The 17,290-nt window shown below is 47.8% G+C and overlaps 1 protein-coding gene across 12 annotated transcripts in view; it reads left to right on the top strand.

Annotated features, from left to right (window-relative positions):
- Positions 1-14,477, top strand: part of LARP4B (La ribonucleoprotein 4B) — an 86,472-nt gene extending 71,995 nt beyond the window's left edge. For 5 of the 12 annotated variants that reach the window (XM_082386024.1, XM_082386029.1, XM_082386025.1 and 2 more), the window contains 10 exons: positions 2,358-2,464; positions 3,015-3,266; positions 4,644-4,689; positions 7,301-7,465; positions 9,569-9,687; positions 9,791-9,899; positions 10,991-11,259; positions 12,546-12,608; positions 12,969-13,025; positions 13,910-14,477. In XM_082386024.1, coding sequence (XP_082242150.1) covers positions 2,358-2,464; positions 3,015-3,266; positions 4,644-4,689; positions 7,301-7,465; positions 9,569-9,687; positions 9,791-9,899; positions 10,991-11,259; positions 12,546-12,608; positions 12,969-13,025; positions 13,910-13,958 — 1,236 coding nt within the window. In that variant the 3' untranslated portion in view covers positions 13,959-14,477. The other 7 variants (XM_082386028.1, XM_082386027.1, XR_014242797.1 and 4 more) reach the window with 6 other exon arrangements.
- The last annotated feature ends 2,813 nt before the right edge of the window (positions 14,478-17,290 follow it).

Here is a 17,290-nt window from a genome sequence, read left to right as displayed (position 1 = left end):
AGAGCAGTGAGCACACAAGGTAGTGCTCTGTCTCTGTTGAGTGAAAGCTTATGGTAAGAAAACACACTGCTGTTTTGAAATCCTCACCGTGTTCCATGGAAGTGTACCAAGAGCCATGTAGTTAATGTATTGTGAGCAAGGAAATCTTCAAGGGGAATAGCATCCATCAATTCTTGGTTGAATGATTCCTCCAAAGGAGTCTCACTGCTGTGCTTGTTTTCTGATCTCTCTTAATCGTATTTGTCCCTATCCCAAGTGGGGGCCCTCGCTTCCTGGGCGGTAGTCTGGCCATGCGGCTGGTTCCTTTGATCTGGCTGGGCCGCGTGAGGCCTGTTGTAAAACAGCCTGCGTCATTTTGAGAAGTGACAAGATGAGGCCTATTAATTCTCAGCAAGTTGTGTTAAATTACTGCATTAGCAACTAATTTATTTTTAAACTCTTGAGCAAAATTACTTAAATACCAGGGTTTTATATGTAAAATTACAGGTACGAGATGATTCGTCTCAATTGTTCTTATCATGATTTACAATCTTCAAACTCTAGTTCTGGTGTGATGGATCTATTTCTGAATATATGGTAGTTCCTCAGAAGAGCTTTGGAGATCTTAACACAGTTTTTTGGAGGTTTTTTCTTCTTGCTTTTTAATTTATTTTTGGCTGCGTTGGGTCTTCATTGCTGCATGCAGGCTTTCTCTAGTTGTGGCGAGCAGGGGCTACTCTTCATTGCCATGTGCAGGCTTCTCATTGTGGTGGCTTCTCTTGTTACTGAGCACAGGCTCTAGGTGCATGGGCTTCAGTAATTGCGGCTCACAGGCTTAGTTGTTCCGCGGCATGTGGGATCTTCCCGGACCAGGGATCAAACCCGTGTCCCCTGCATTGGCAGGCAGATTCTTAACCACTGCGCCACCAGGGAAGTCCCTAACACAGTTTTTTTCTTTAAATAAATTTATTTATTTATTTATTTACTTATTAATTTTTGGCTGCATTGGGTCTTCGTTGCTGTGCTCGGGCTTTCTCTAGTTGCGGCAAGCGGGAGCTACCCTTCATTGCAGTGCTCAGGCTTCTCATTGTGGTGGCTTCTCTTGTTGCGGAGCACAGGCTCTAGGCATGCGAGCTTCAGTAATTGCGGCACGCGGGCTCAGTGGTCGTGGCTTGTGGGCTCTAGAGCACAGACTCAGTAGTTGTGGTGCATGGGCTTAGTTGCTCCGTGGCATGTGAGATCTTCCTGGACCAGGGCTCAAACCTGTGTCCCCTGCATTGGCAGGTGGATTCTTAACCACTGCACCACCAGGGAAGTCCCCTAACACAGTTTTAACTGCATCTTTCTCCCTCAGCATTTCCCTTTTATTGCTTTCATTTTCTTTTTCAAAATTTGGAATGATTTGTTTTGGTCCTAAGCTGTTTTTAATCATCCTATTACAGCTTTTGGTTAGCTCTAGTTAAGAGGAATTGCTGGCTTTTTGTCTTTTCCTTTTCCTTTACCCCAAACAAGGAGCAGCCTATTTGTATCTCTCAGTTTAGTGAAAATGTAAGGTGGGAACTGGATGGCACCAAGGAGTTAAATGCCTTTGAATCCATCAGGGAATGTTGTTTATACAGAAATTGTTTGAAACCACATGTTCAGAATCCAGAAAACAGGAGTGATCACTCTTTTCATGATTTTTTAAAAAACTATTTCAACACTAAGTTCTATCTTATTTTTGTTGTAACTAGATTTTTTAGTAGTTGGCTGATATTTAAAATTCTGTACTTAATTTTTTTAATGTTTTAAGATTATATTTAGGATTGTATCTTTTAAGGGCACTGTGACCCTGTTTAATTTTCTTCTGACATATATGTCAGTATATGTTTATGAAGTATATCACCATAAATTGTGACTTGGGACATAATTGTTAATGACCTGAAAATATCGTGATACTCAGCAAGACTTGCATGCAGGTGAGGCTAAAAGGGCACTCTCAAAGGCTGTGATTGTGAAATAGGTCCCTAAATGCCCCCAAGATTGAGAGCTTTGATGGATTTTATTAAAGTCATCAGGAATGAAGAGTTGGCTGACTTGATGTTGGCACACCGGGGGTGTCAGTCTGGGCACCGGGACGAGAGTGTGGGATCGCGTGCTCAGCCTGTGCTCAGCACCGGGCGGGGCGGGGCGGCGGCAGACGCTTCAGTCCACATGTGTGAGGCGGCTTCCTCGTGGTGCTGTTGTGCGGTCTCGGCCCCAGCCTGGATCAAGAAGTCTTGGCCATTAGCAGTAGTCTACCCAGTGCTCTTCTCCACGGCGAGCTCTCCAAGTATGACATGGAACGTCAGCGACCAGTGTTAACCAACCTGAAGTCTGTTTGTTTTTAATGAATCTAGGTAACACCATTTCCAAATACTGGATTTATAAATGGGTTCACGTCTCCAGCCTTCAAACCTGCAGCATCTCCTCTGACTTCACTCAGACAGTACCCTCCAAGGAGCAGGCAAGTCCCGTGAGGGGTTGAAAGGCTGCTGTTTTCCCAGGGTTTGTAACAAGAGGTCGCTGCCACATTGTATACTTTCAAAGCAAATCAAAAGCAAATGTGTTAAACCTCAGTCATTCTCACCATTTGGGTGAGTCACACTAAGTGAAGAGGCTGTCCTGTGCTGGCTAATGGTAGATTTGACCACCAGCAATGTCCACCAGGAGTAAAACGACTCGAAGCATGGAATTCCATTCTGTGAGCATTAAACCCTGAAATGTGCGCTGCAGCGCCTACGTAGAGGGTAGACTCGTGAGACAAAGGCTTCTGGGACAGCTTGTATCTGCATGCGCCTGCTTTTAATTTGGGCCTGGGCTACAGCCAAGCAGAACGTCCATACTGCATTTAGATTTGCATTATCAGGCATATTATGAGCTAAGTATTCTAAGTAACATTTTTAATATTTTTCCTAAAAAGCAAGTTTTAGCTTAGCCATTTCTGCATTAGCACGCTCTTTTCATAATGCCATGATCATTTTAGAACTGAGTGTATACAAACATTTTATTTACAGGAATCCTAGTAAATCTCATCTGCGCCATGCCATTCCCAGTGCAGAGAGAGGGCCCGGGCTGTTAGAAAGTCCTTCAATATTTAACTTCACTGCGGACCGGTTGATGAACGGTGTGCGGAGCCCACAAACGAGGCAGACGGGTCAGCCTCGAGCTCGGCTACAGAACCCTCCAGTCTACGCCAAGAGAGACGCGGGGCCCGGGCGGGTGGAACAGAGCAGCCTCGAGTCCTCTCCGGGCTTAGGTAGAGGAAGGTGAGTGTTCACAATTTCATTTGGACAGGTACTGTGTACTTAGAAACTATTCGTAGTGTCAGATTCCATTAATTCAGATGTGTTTTATAATCATTATTTTCAAGTCCATCACAGAAAATCAAATGGAAGGCTGCAACCATCCAAGGTTTTATATAATTACTCAGGGGTGTTACTTTTAGAGCAGAGACTTGACTGGTTCCGTCTTTGTGGTGACAGGACACTGTTCAGTGGGAACTGAGGGTGGGCCAGGCTGCCTTGGGTCCCAGTTGTTATGTGTGGAGAGCTGACCAGACAGCCCCACCCCCCCCGGCCTGTCAGGAAGGACGTGCGCTCCAGCACACATCTAGCGTGGGCTCAGCCTCCGTAAGCTTTTCCTGTCGTAAACCCACTTTGAAACATGTCAGTGAAGACTACTTTTCTGAGTATTGTGTACGGAGGACATGGGACAGGGTCTGACCCCGGGAGCTCCTTCTGGCCAGGGGCGTGTGCTCCCGGTGTGGTGGGAGCGGGAGGGACGGACCCCAGGCGGCTCCGTCTTCGCAGTCAGGCCTTGCTGGGCCCATCGGGGGTGGAATTGGTCAAGATTATTTCTAAATTCCTTTTCAACTTACATAATACGGGCCCTTAGGGAGTCTTTGCATTCAGCTGAAATGACAAAGGGTAATAAGTAAATAAAAATGAAATTATAAATGGGAATTAATGTGTGAACTGTTAGGCCACGGAAGCCCATCCGGGTAGTGAAGTGTCTTGGTGCCCTTGGGCCTGCCATGACATCCACTCAGTAGGTGGGGTTGTTGCTGCGGTTTAAGCTGCCGTGCAGGGAACGGCGCCAGTGCTGCCGGATCAGACTCTAGACGTTGGAAATGTGCCTCAGGAACTGTGGAGTGGAAGGCTGGCAGATGGGGAGAGGAAGTGGTTGGGGCTCAGAAACCCCGTGTGGTTCACTGGAGTGAGGGCCGGGGGTGCAGGAGCAGACCAGGCTACTTGGGAGCTTTTCCTTTTGATGATAAATTGGATAAATTGTCATTACTATTTTTTAACAATTCACCTTTATAGCTCAGTGTCAGACTTTACATATCTTGCCACTCCAACTGAATGGATATTCAAATGTTCGTATCATAACAAAAATTCTAAATGGGAAAATTCCTTTAATAAATATTTTCTTTTATTTACCTATCTAGACCTCAATTTTACTTCTTTACTATAAATTTTTTTTTTGTTTTGCTTACACTTCTTAAGGTTGGGATTTTAAAATCAAAAGTCATCTATAAAAGATTACAAAGTCATGAAGACTGAATGTGTCTGCACATACTGTGCTCAGTGAAATTATGTTTCAAGTGGGAAAAGTTAACAGTCTTCTGCTTTCCTCTCCTCTAGAAAAAACTCCTTTGGTTACCGGAAGAAACGGGAGGAGAAGTTCACAGTGAGTACATCAGGCCTGTGCCACTTTCACAAGATGTTTAAACCTAGCTTACACTAAACAAACCTGAGATTTAATTAAGATGTGAGAAGGAACTTTTCAAAAGATTTTCTCGTAATGTGGTGTCCGCTAGGTTATAATAGACCTTTTTTTGATGCTCTAAAGAGGAGAAGGTGGTGGCTGGTTACCTGAGGAAATGCTGGCACCTGTGTGTCCTGTGCGGCACATAGATGCACCCAGGAGCGCATCATGCACATACGTGGTCTGTTTGCACTTGTCCAGATGAGTGCTTTCTGTGTGGGTGACCAGGTAGTGTACTTTGAAATCACCGGAATCACGAGTTTGGACAAGCAGAATAAACTTCTCTCACGTAGGAATTAGCTCATCAGTATTTTTCATTCAAAATATTTTTACTCTGTACCCACTGTATAGAAAGCATTGTTGCTTTTTGCTGCATGTAACTTATGGTCAGGACAAACCCAAAATAAGTGATGGGTTTATGTGAGTGGTAAGTACAGGAGGCCTGGTTGTGTCTGCTTAGGGTGATTGACCAGCTCCCCCTCTGGGTGGTGCTCTGCAGGGCCCTGATGCGGGGCGAGCGCAGGCGGTGTGCATGTAGACATTCGGGGCCTGGAAAAGACCTTGAGACAGTTCTTGGTCTGGATCCCAAGCCATTGAGTGTATACATTCTCATTACTGTATTTGCCTAGAACTTAGAAAGTGAAAATTGTTAGTAAATGAACACCCTAATTTTACCATGTTGGTCAGTTCAGTCTAGTTTTTGGTGACCCTTTGGTAAAGCAGTTCATATCGGTTGGTTCCAGTTGAAATGCATGAATTCCTGTTACATTTGGACTAACAAGACAGGCATCTGACTATCTCTTCAGGTACTAGTTACCCTGCAGGAATCATTGTCCCTGGTCACTGCATTACCTGCAAAGGTGAAATGTTTTCCTATTGCCATTTCCGTTTCATTCTGTTTTGTGTTCCTGATCTGCGTGTTCATACCTGGAACCACTCAGATGCCCACACACGTGGCACAGGTGTGTGTACTCGACAGTGAGCCCTTTGCTGCACTGGGTGTTCTGAACACCTGAGAAGCTTGGGGGCAGGTCGCAGATGTGTGAGCAGGTGGCCTGGCCACGCCCACGGGACCAGGGGTTGGCATTCATGCCTTGCCTAAAGCCATTCAGACCCTAAAAACGTTAAACATTGCCTCTTTTCTTCCTGAAAGTTGACACTTAGTCAATTTTTTGTCAGGTCTTTCTTCCTAGAAATGCTCATCTTCTGAAAAGCTGGGTTCACCTCAGAAACATGCAGATGTTTAAAATAAAGCCTCTAAAAATTGCTTTGAGATGAGCATAACCTAGAGCATGCTGAACTACAGGGCACACTGTAGCCACACGGTTACCTGTGCAGCCAGGTTCAGAGGGCACGCACGCGAGCGAGGTAGGCAGCCCTCAGGCACCTACGCCAAGGAGAAGACATGCAGCAGGAGGCCCAAAGGAGAGGTGGGCTGTGCTCAGCGTGGATCCGATTTCATCCTTAACCTGCTCTCACTTGAGCTGTAACAGATCTTCTCTACATTTTACTTCTGTAGAGATAATCTTCCAGTTGGTATAAGTTTCTGGGAAATCTTGGCCTTTCAAGTTAAGTGAGCCCCACGAGAGCATTGCTTCCAGTCCAAGTAGCCCACCATTCAGCTAAAAATGCCTGTGTTCTACCTAATACAAACTCATTTCCCCTTTCTGTTCCTTGTCTGTTTCAGCCAAGGAACTGGATGTTACAGAATGGCTCCTAGCAGGTTGACTAAGAGTGTTTCAATAAAAGTATATCACTGCCTTTCTCCTAAGACTCCTGCCTTTCTCTTTGGCTTATAAGTTTTACTTGGGTATTATTTTGCTGAGTTTACTTACTTTCTTGAAGTCAGGGAATGTGATAAGAATCTCATATTAAATACCATGCTTTTACATACTGATCTAAAAATATAAGGTGTTTTAATAAGTTAATTTTCAGATAACTGAAGCCCCCTCCCTTTTAAAAATATAAGGAGTTTCAGTTAAGTTAATTTTCAGATAACTGAAGCCCCCTCCCTTTTTTGTTAAACTGTTTTTTTAATGGAAATCTTTGTGAAATTTTTTACGTAAGTTGTACAGAGTTGAGAGAGTGGCTTTTGTTTTCTTTTACTTTCTCCTTTATGACTTAGATCACAGACTCTGCTGCGATAACACAAAACTTGTCTGGAGGTGAATAAGTTTAATGTCGAGACTCGGGCTCTTGTGCATCTGTCACTTTGCTGTGTCCCACTGGTCTCTGACGGCTTCCGGGGGTCTGGGTGTCGTACACACGCAGCTCTTACCGGCGTGTTTGACCGTGGCCGGGAGCAGCCCTGAGGTTTCATCTTTTCAGCTCTGCTCTCATGGTTGAAGTTGCCTGACAGATGACCTTTGATAGGTGACCAAGTCGGCGGGGTTGGATTGGCCATCCGTTTCTCCAGACAGGTGTGGACCTCCGAAGACTAGGGAGCGAGTGTTTGCGTCACTCACCTGCGGTATTTCTGAGCCCCTCCTGCCCAGCCACCCCAGGGCGACTCCACGGTGTTCTTCTCTTTCAGAGGAGTCAGACTCAGTCTCCAACACCGCCCAGGCCGCCCTCCCCGAGCTTTGAATTAGGCCTCTCCAGCTTCCCCCCACTGCCTGGGGCGGCGGGGCATTTGAAGACGGAGGACTTGTTTGAGAACAGGCTGTCTGGCTTGCTCACAGGATCGTCCAAAGAAAGGGTAAGCTATCCCAAGCCTGATGCTCACTCAGCGCTGGCGTTCTGCTCTTTTCATGTGTGCTTTTTTCACATGCGGAAGAGTATGAGGATAAGTGATTGCAGAGGCCATACAGGTTTTGAGCGGTAGGGTCAGAGGTGGAGCCCTGTGCTGGTGTACTGTACAGACACTCATCCAGAAACTCAGGTTGCATTTTTATTCTTGCTATTCATGACCTGCTTTTATTTTACAAGTCAGCAGAATAAAAAAGAAAAATCTGAATTATACCAGAAGTAACATGTTTTTAATAATCTACCTGAATAACCAGAAGCCCAGAGCAACTTTACTATAATACGGGTGGCTGTCGGCTAGCTCTGTGGTGTTCACGCCTCTACAGTGATTACATCCCGGGAATCAGCGAGTGCTGCAAGAGCCCAGGGGCTCCCCGTGGCCCTGCTGCAGTCGACAAGCAGACCAGGGCAGAGGTGGCCGGAATGCCTCGTCCAGCGCCTGCTGAGTTCTCAGCCTGGCGCTCCATCACGTCCACCCCTGTGTCTTTCTCCAGTGGGAACCCACCCACCAGCACCCCGCCTACTGCCCGAAGACCTAAGGAGTCAGAACCCCTGGCCTCTGGGTTGGGGAAGGCACTGCCCTGCACACCGTGTCCAGACCGTCTTCACCTGCGGAGCCCCCACAGAGCCCCTCAGTACCAGGCGGGGTCACGGTGGGATTGATGAAGCCAGGTCTTTAGTTGTCTTCATCCTAGTGTGTGGTTACTGCTCCCATTTTTAGCCTTCAAGGTTGAGAGGATTCCAAGACCCTGTATTTTGGAGAGAGAAGCACTTATTAAATGTGACGTGTCTTGTGCGTTATTGTAAGTCTTAAATTCTGAGTTATCAGTGCCCCATGGAATGATGTTAGAGAATCCTTGTAGCTCAGAGACCCTGAGTCCTGGCTTCACCCTGACCTTAGTCCCCTTGGGGGTGGGCAGGGGAGCAGAACAAGCAGGCCTCCACCCCATTTCAAAATCAGTATTTTGTTTCTGTTTTTTTTTTAATTTTTACTATTTTTACATTGCGAGTTTGTGTAAAATTTATTTTGAAGAGAGAATTGCTACTTTTAAGAAGTCTGAGCCCAGTTCCAGGTGGAAGAGACTGTGTCCCTGCTTCTTGGTGGAGTGCTTGGCAGCTCTGCGGGGCCCTGGGAGGCCTCGGACGGAAGGGGGGGCGGTCTCGGGCGTGCTCTGGACGTGAGGGAGCTTTTACAAGAAGGAGGCGTTTTCCATGCCTATGTTTCCACCAGCCTTGAGCACAAAATCGTGAGAGGTGATGGTTCTCAGGGGCCCCGTGTCTCCATCACCACCACCCCCGCCCCATGGTGGGGGGCAGTGCTATTCCTTCCATCTCACTCCCTCCAGAACCTCTCACTTCTAAACTTTTTATCTGCTTTGAAAAGTGAGATTTTGAGAAAACGCTTGTTTGCAGTTAGTCTCCCTTACAGTTCTTTATTTGCTGCCTTTTTTTTGTTAATTAACAGAAGGCTACATGTGTGAGTGGTTACTGCCCGTGGGGCTGGCATTCTCCAGGCGTTTGCCCTAAACAGACTAAGCCTCAGTTTCCTTCCCTGTTAAATCAGGAGAGTTAACACACTGCTTTCAGGGGCTGCTGGTGAATTCAGGTGGAAACTGATGTCAGCACCTGCACTCCTCAGGGCACTCAGGTTTATTGGGATGGAGCTGTAACCTTATTGGTTTTCCCTGTAAAAAAGGGTGAGCCATACTGGATTGTGCTGGGAACTTACATTCACAGATCACGTGCCAGGCAGTGCTGGGCACTGGGGTGTCAGATGGGTGGAGGTTTCAGTACCTGTTCAGGTGGGAAAGCAGGCTTGCAGGCAATCGTGCTCATGCACAGAGGGAGGCCTCAGATTGGTGAGACGTCTGCCAAGAGGAAGGGGAGACCGGGGGCTGCTTCCCGGCCACAGTGTGTCCAGCTGTGCTCTGGGCTGGCCCACCCGTGCTCCCGGGAGGACAGCGAAGCCGGTACCATCGTTGTGTGTTTAAGATCATTGAGAAAGATCTGACGGACGTGCCTCTACGCGGTGATAAACTGTTTTTGATGGTTTCAGAGCCTGAACGCAGACGCAAGCACGAACACTCTACCCGCGGTGCCCCCCCGAGAGCCCTCAGTGCCCTGTGCCATGTCCGCAGCCTGCGAGCGTGCCCCCTCCCCTGCCCACCCGCCCGAGTAAGTCCGCCTGCACCTGATGCCCGCGCCCCGTGCTGTGCTCACTACGGGGCTGCCCGCGGGGCCCAGATGTTCATGTGTCTGCCTGCTGGCGTCTTTCCAGGGATCCCAAGGTGGTGGAGAAGCAGAAGGAGACCCCGAGTGTGGACAGACCTCCTCCCACCCTGAGCACGACTGCGAGTAAATCGGTGCAGGTGGACGGCGCCATCTCGGTATGTCGGGGGCGAGGATGCGGAGGGGCTCCGTGGAGCGGTGGCCGCCTGTGTGCGCACCACGCTTTCTGTGCAGGGTACCCTGGGCATTTGCTAATGATTGTAACTAACCGATCTGGCTGTTCGTCGTCCCTGCAGCCATGGGTCATCTTGTTCAGGGTCAGTAGAGTGAGGCTGTCGCCTGAGGAGCCACAGCTTCCAGTTCCTGTCCCCCTAGGACTTAGGGTGGTCCAAGTGCGGGTCAGAGGGACGCCCACCTCCCACCCCGCCCGCGCCCCACCCGGGTCCACGCAGGCCTACCGACAGCTCCTCTTCCTCTCTCCTCCCCTGGGCGCTCAGTCCAGCTTTTTAAATTCTGATTTGCGTTGTCCCCAGTTTGATCTTGGGTGGGCCTTTATAGTTTAGATTTGGGAGTTAAACCCTTATTGTCTGCTAGGTTGAATCTTTAAAGAAAACTTTTTTATAGGTTAAAATTATTTTTAAGTTACAAATGGTTGATGGAGGTGACACACTTCTAAATGTCCTCATCTGTCATTTAGCCTTCATGCTTCCACTTACCTGAAAACCCTACTTTTTTGTTGTTGTTACCTCTGACTTTCCTGCAACCACACCTCCAGCTCTCTGTAGTTCGCAGTGTGTACAAATGCTTTGCAGAGATAGCTGTTGAAGGTCACCCATAAGTGACAGTCGAACCTCTTCCTGGGTCCAGGAGGCCTGCTCTGTGCCGAGGCAGATTGTCTGGCAGGGAGAGCAGATGCTGCTTCGGTGTTTTTCTAGGGTGTCTGCTGTCTGCCACCTTTCAGGCTCGTATGTGGCTCAGAAGTGACTACGGGCCAGAGGCTGGAAAGAGTTCAGTCGGCACTTTTCATCTCCATGCCTTTTCTAGTTTTAACCATTTTTACAAGATATTTCTAGAGTATCTTGGAGGGAAAGTTGTGCTGCAGGGGAACCTCAGTTGTTGAAATGTAGGAATTCTTTATTTAAAATAATTTTGAACATGGTTACAGTTGAAACCTTTTTTTACCTCTACCTTGAGTGAACCTTATTTTCGCCTGTTGTCATATAATCCCAGAGCTGTGTCTGTTTCCCAGGAATTGCGAAAACCCAGCTACGCAGAGATTTGTCAGAGGACGAATAGAGAGCCGCCATCTTCCCCGTTGCAGCCCCAGAAAGAACAAAAGCCAAACACTGTTGGTTGTGGGAAGGAAGAAAAGAAGCTCGCCGAGAGAGAGCCCCCTGCCCCCAAGTCCAGCCCAGGACCACCCAAAGACCAGAGGAGACCGCCAGGCCGCCGGCCCTCTCCCCCAGCCTCGGGGCGGCGTCTGCACAGAGAACAGAGCCCCCCGCCCAGGTCCCCTCAGTGAGCGCCGAGGTCTGGGAGGGCTTCAAGGAGCTGAGGTCGCCACAACTAAGCACTGTCCTGCTCGGGGTGTGAGTGAGCCGCTGGTTAGGAGCTTGCAGTGTAGATGAGGCCCACAAGGTGCCTGCAAGTTATTTTTCTTCTGAGTCGGATTTCCCCCCTCTTGAAAAAAATCTATTTTTCAGGATTTAATTAATATAAACCTTATTTTAGGTTGGTGCTTAACTGGAGGTGATGCATAAGTCTGATTTTTTTCAGGATAGAAAATGCATTTATCCTAACAAATTGATATTTTTTATTAAGCCTCCATGTGGCTATGAATGCAAGCTATATATATATATAGTGAGTTTTTCTAAATTAAGCGGAACTATGCTACTTCATTTTTTAAAATAACTGGTTAGCAAGTGTGTATCTCTGAGATGTCCAGACCGCCGGGTGAGGCTGAGGACCGTGGGATTGAGGGCACAAGGCGATGCTATGAGTGTAGCCTGGGGAAGGGACGGGGTCCAATGGCGCCACACGCTGGCCTGGGAGTTGTCCTTTCATTCAGAAGCCTAAGAAGTGGTTCTAGCATTTTTTAAGTAGAGCCCATTTTTGGTCCACTGGGCAGAGTAACCCTGCAGAGCACCGAGAGTCCTGATGTCCTGCCAGCAAGTAACCAGCTCCTCACTCCAGTCTCAAGTGGCTGTTATGTAAGATAAACTCAAAGCACATTGTGAATAGAACTTAAATGAAATATAAACTTTGTTGCCCACTGACATGTTACCACGAAATTATACCCTGATGTTTTGCTCCCGAGAGCAGGTGGGGAGGGCATGGAGCCCGGCTCCCTCGTCTGCCCCAGTCGGCCCCACCTTACCCCTCCCGGGGTGCCTTTCCGAACCTCTGCGCACGGCACACAGATCGTGGGAGAAGGTGTTTGTGGTGCCCTCTGGTGTTGGAGGATCCAAGTTCCCTCTCTCTTTACCTCCAAGACAGGGTCTGTGATCCCTTCTCTAAGTGCTGCTCTCCAAGAACACGCATGCACTAAAGCTAGCAGTTGATAATAAACATAAATTATTTTGTTTTAAAATGCCTAAATTTTTTCTTTAAGTATTCTAAGCAGCAGACATTAAAATAAGACTATTTCCTGCTAAATGTAACCATACAGTTTATTCCACAAAATGTTATTTAACAAGACTAAGTTTTTTTCTTTTTAAAAAAGAGATTATTTCCATCCAATATTTAAAGACTTGAATTTTATTTAAACTTGAAAATGACTTTGCCTTAACTTTTGTATATGACAGCTTAGAGTTCCTGAGACCGGCCTGTGTTGGCGTGAGTGGGGTCTGCTGTCACGGTGTTACTGGGTAAGCACTGTAGGAAGAGCAAGCAGTCATGTTTGTAATTTACCTGGAAGATCTTACACAGTTGATCTTTTTTCAGACTGTTGAAAAATCCTGTAAATGCAAATAGTCGATACTGTATTAAATATGTGCACTTGGGCGTGTGTGCTTCGCTTGTACAGTTGTAAATAATCAGAACATATTAAAAAGGTACCCTAAAGAGAAAAAGCTGATAAAAATTGATATATTATAAATGTTGCTATTGACCTGGATGTAGATAAACTCAATGTTGTGGTTTGAATATTATTTTAATTTGTTGAGGTTTTTTCTTTTTCTCTTATACTGGTGTGCTGAACTGATTCTGCCTCTTTGCTGCTGTGAAAGGGAGATGGAAAGTCTTACTAAAACGTTCGAATATTTTCATGCTCTTCTTAAACATATGTAAGTATGTACTAATCACAGCTAATGTTGAAAGGGTTTTTGAGGTATAATCTGGAAAGTGGAAACTGGCAGGGTCTTCAAGTGAAAGTAAAAAATAATCTACTTAAAATTATAAATAGCTAATAGGCATGATCTGCCTGCCAGAGGAAAACAAGCCCATCTCCTTCAGAGCAGCGTCTTTATTCAAATACCTAGACACCCACACAGCGCTCATATTTGCAAATGCCTGTAAAAGGAACAGGGGAATTTATTTCTTTGTAGTTTTGAAATTGCTGACTGAAAAAATCAGAAATAATTGACCTCTTACACCCAAACCAATGAGTACTGTAGAAAGAGCTGGAAAGGCCAGCTCTGAGCCCCCGGGATCCCATGAAATGGCAGTCTCTGCCAGAGGAAGGAGCGATGCTGTCAGCACCATCCCCGAATCCCAAACCCTGTGCAGCCCAGACACTGGTTTTTAATAGTGGCAGATCCTTTCCCTGGAGGCAGGTGTGTGGGGCCAGCCGTGCTGTCCGCCATTTGTGTGACCAGGGTGGAGCTGTGCGTGCAGCTGGGATGAAGGTGACCATGACAGCAGCCGGGACCAGCCAGGTGGCATGGCTGGCCGGGCACATGAGGCCTACGCTCCCGCAGCCGAGTTAAGACTTCACTCTGATGTGATTTTTATAGCATTCTTTTTAATTAAGCAAGGGCGATACGCCAAAGAGCTATATAATGTCCCCCAATCTCCACCTTTCTGATATTCGTGAGGTTTTCCACTCACAGAAAAGCACAGGGGGTGCACAGCGGGAAGCTGTGGCGCCAGCCCACGGGCAGCCCCGCCATGCACAGCCGGTGTCTGGCTTCGTCCGTGTAAAATGTAACTGTTTCCTTTCCCCTGGCAGTACCTCAAGGTACAGAGTCAGAGACACAGCATCACAAATGGCATTTTAACTTGGACAATTGTGTGATGATACTTGTCATTTGGAGAGATAAGAATGAGAACCCAGCCCCGTTTCACCAGACATGAATTCAAGAAGAGTCGTTGCTTTTTAAGAGTCCGTGTCATGATGTTTCTGATCAGGCCCTCTTGTAACTGCATCACTGGTTGTTACTAGTGGTGGCAAGAAACCTGTCAAGTTGCCACGTGGTCAGGGCCACCACGGTGCCGTGTGGAGGCCAGTTTGGGGCCTCACGGCCCTCGGGGACAGGTATGGCCCGTGTCTGCATCTGCGTCCGCGGGGAGCGGCGGACAATCGGCCTGAAGGAGCGGCCACGGCACCAGCTCGCAGGAGGGCAGTGACGCGGACGCCTCGCCAGGGCTTCTGTTTCTGTTCTATTTCTTTTCATTAAGACTGGAATCAAGCTTATGTGTAAACTATTGGTAATTTAAGTTTCCTTTGTGTCATTCAGTGTAAAACTGTCTAATTTGAAAAAATGTAGGTTATGAAAAATAAAGATTTAGGCACTGTTTGGGTTTTCTTTTCATTTTTTTTTTAATTAAAATTTTCTTCAAAATGCACCTTTTTAAAAAATAGTATTTTGTTTGAACCCATCTGTGTCATGAGAATGAAATGCGGGTTCCGTCCACCCGTGTTTGGATCGTAGCCCGAGTCCTCGCAGCAGGGGCACCGTGCCCAGCGGCTCAGTTGTGGGCCTCCAGGGTCGGCCCTCAGGCCAGTGTTCGTGAGGGCACAGTTTGCTAAATTTGAGGTTTACCACAGAAATAAGTATCCCTGTGTCAGGCTCTTGTTTCTTGTGTTAAATGGCCACGTCTCAGGAGACATCCCCATAAAATCACCAGGGGTGGAGGTGCGGCCATCCTGTTCAGATCCTAAGTGAGCCTCAGGAACGGTGATGGACTTCACGCTAAATCGGGGTGACGCCAGCAGCGGTGGTTGGGCCTCCAGCATGTGTTACGTGTGATGGCTGGTCCGCCAGCTGGTGACTGACCCACGCACCCCCTCCCCCGTGTTTCTACTGGGTTATCCTTCCCTTGTTGATGTTATCCTTCCCTTGTTGATGTGGGCTTCTTTGTCTCTGGCTGTTCATTCTTTGTTACATGTTGCAGATATTTCCTCAATCCCTACCAGTTGTCTTAACTCTATTTAGAGTAGCTTTTATCTTACAGTTTTTAATTATGTAGTAAAATTGACCCATCTTCTCCTTTATGGTTGAGTGTCTTGGTCTTGTTTATGAAGTCTCCCTCCTCCAGAGCCATGAAGACAATCTCCCTTGATGAATACATGTGTCTTCAGCCCATGTGGAATTGATTATGTGTGTGTGTTGTGTGTGTAGTCTAAGGTGAGAACCCAGTTTTACTTTTTGCCATGTGGAAACTTGCCTATTGAGTAGCTCATTATTCCTCCACTGATCCGTGTGCCACTCTTGTTACTTGGTGTTCCCTCCCACCTGCGCAGGCAGCTTTTTCTAGCCCCTCTAGTCTGTGCCTCTGGGCCCATTTCTCTGCGGACACCATGGAATTCCACTCACCCACCATTCTGCCTTCCTAGGAATTTCCTTCGTAGGACTCATCACAAAAACAATTCGATGTGCTCCCTGAAGGTGGGAATCAAGCCTATCTCTATCACCCTTGTATCCCCTGGTCTCAGTACACTGTCTGCAACATAGTAGATGCTCAATAAATATCTGTAAAGTTGATGAAGTATCTATTGACTGTGTGTTCTCCATGCACAGCCCTGGCCTAGGAAATTGGGGGAGAAATGGGGTGATGTGTTGATTTGCCTTTTCCAGATAACTCTTCGCAAACTCAGTGACTTGAAATGACAAGTCATACATCGGGACTGGCAGATGTAGGCCCAGCTTGGCAGCTCTGCCAGCCCTCGACCCCTCTTGCTCCCAGGTGCGTGTCAGCCGCTCTGGGCCTGGCCGGGGACACACAGCTCATGGCCATGTGTGTCGTCCGTGGGCCAGCCGAGGCGTGTTCTCTTGTGGCCGTGGAGTGGCACAGAGCTGAGCCCCGAAGGACCCCAGATGTTTGCACCTCCCCATCCACCAAGAAGTTGCAGTCGTTGTGTTCCGTTCCTTGGCACGTGCATGTTTTTTTTACTAACGTTAAAGCCCTCTGTTTATCTAAATCACCGGGTAAAACCAGCAGACGGAGGAGCACCCCCAGCACCGAGGCAGCTGGGCCTGACGGGCCACTAGCACTTCCTGATCCGGGTGAAGTGCTGGGCCACTTAGATTGGGGTGTGGGGGGCTCTTCCCCTTTACATACTGTGTTCCCAGTCCACCATGGGTGGTGGGTGGGGGAGATATGAGGAAGACGGCACTGCAGGAGGGTTTGGGGGTTTTAACAAGACTTCCCACAGTTCTCAGAGCCCGAGCGCCATGGAGTATGGCCAGCGTGGGTGCCAGCTCAGTGGGCCTGGTCCGTGTCTTCCATGTCAGGGCTCTGCCATCTGTGGGTCCCACTGAAGCTGAAGGAAAGGATGGTCAGCAGGACCCACCAGGTTCAGGATGGTGTTACGGAGGAGGCCGTCTGGTACCGACCAGGGGAAGGGCTGTCATGGCAGGGGAGCCACGGGGCAGGGACGCAGCCATGGGCTGGATCCCTTGCGAGGCCAGGGTCCACTGTGGTCAGACAACACGCTCTGTGTGATCTGTCCACTTACGTGTTAGGGCTTGTCTGTGACCCTGGATGTGGTCACCCTGGTGACTGTTCCACGGGTGCTTGAAAAGAACATGCACCGGGTGCAGAGCTTGCTTGAGTGTGTGTAATGTGGGTCCAATCCTGGGGGGCAAGGTGCCGTCAAGTCCACACCCTGGCTGACATTCTGCCTGGTTTTCTCAGTCACGTCCCTCACCAAAGTAACAGATTTGTCTTCCTGTGTTTCAGTCTTTCTCATTCCCCTCAGTTTTTGCTTCCTGTATTTTGAAGCTGTGTTGGGTGCCTGCACTCTTAGGATGGCTGTGTCTTCTTGGGGGTGTATCCTTTAATCTCAGTAGTCTCCCTCTTGGTCCCCAGTAACTGTCTTTGCTCTCAAGTTCTCCTGTATCTGACGTTAATATACCCATTCCTGCTATTCTTTTCCTTTATGTTTGGAGATGCACCTTTTCACATCTTTACTTTCAACCTGCCTCTGCCGTCATATTTAGAGTGAGTCCCTTGTAAGCAGCATATAGTTGGGTCTTGTTTTTCAATCCACTCTGCCAATCTCTGTCTGCTTACTAGTGTGTGCAGACCATTTACACGTAAAGTAACTATTGACGGGTTGGCGCCTACGCCGGCCAGTTTGTTTATTTTCCACTTGCTCCCTCGTGTT

This window comes from Balaenoptera borealis (assembly GCF_965194805.1).
Source record: "Balaenoptera borealis genome assembly, chromosome: 3".
Lineage (NCBI taxonomy): Eukaryota > Metazoa > Chordata > Mammalia > Artiodactyla > Balaenopteridae > Balaenoptera > Balaenoptera borealis.
The sequence above is the reverse complement of the archived record's forward strand: the minus strand, read 5'-3'. Positions and strand labels throughout refer to the sequence as shown.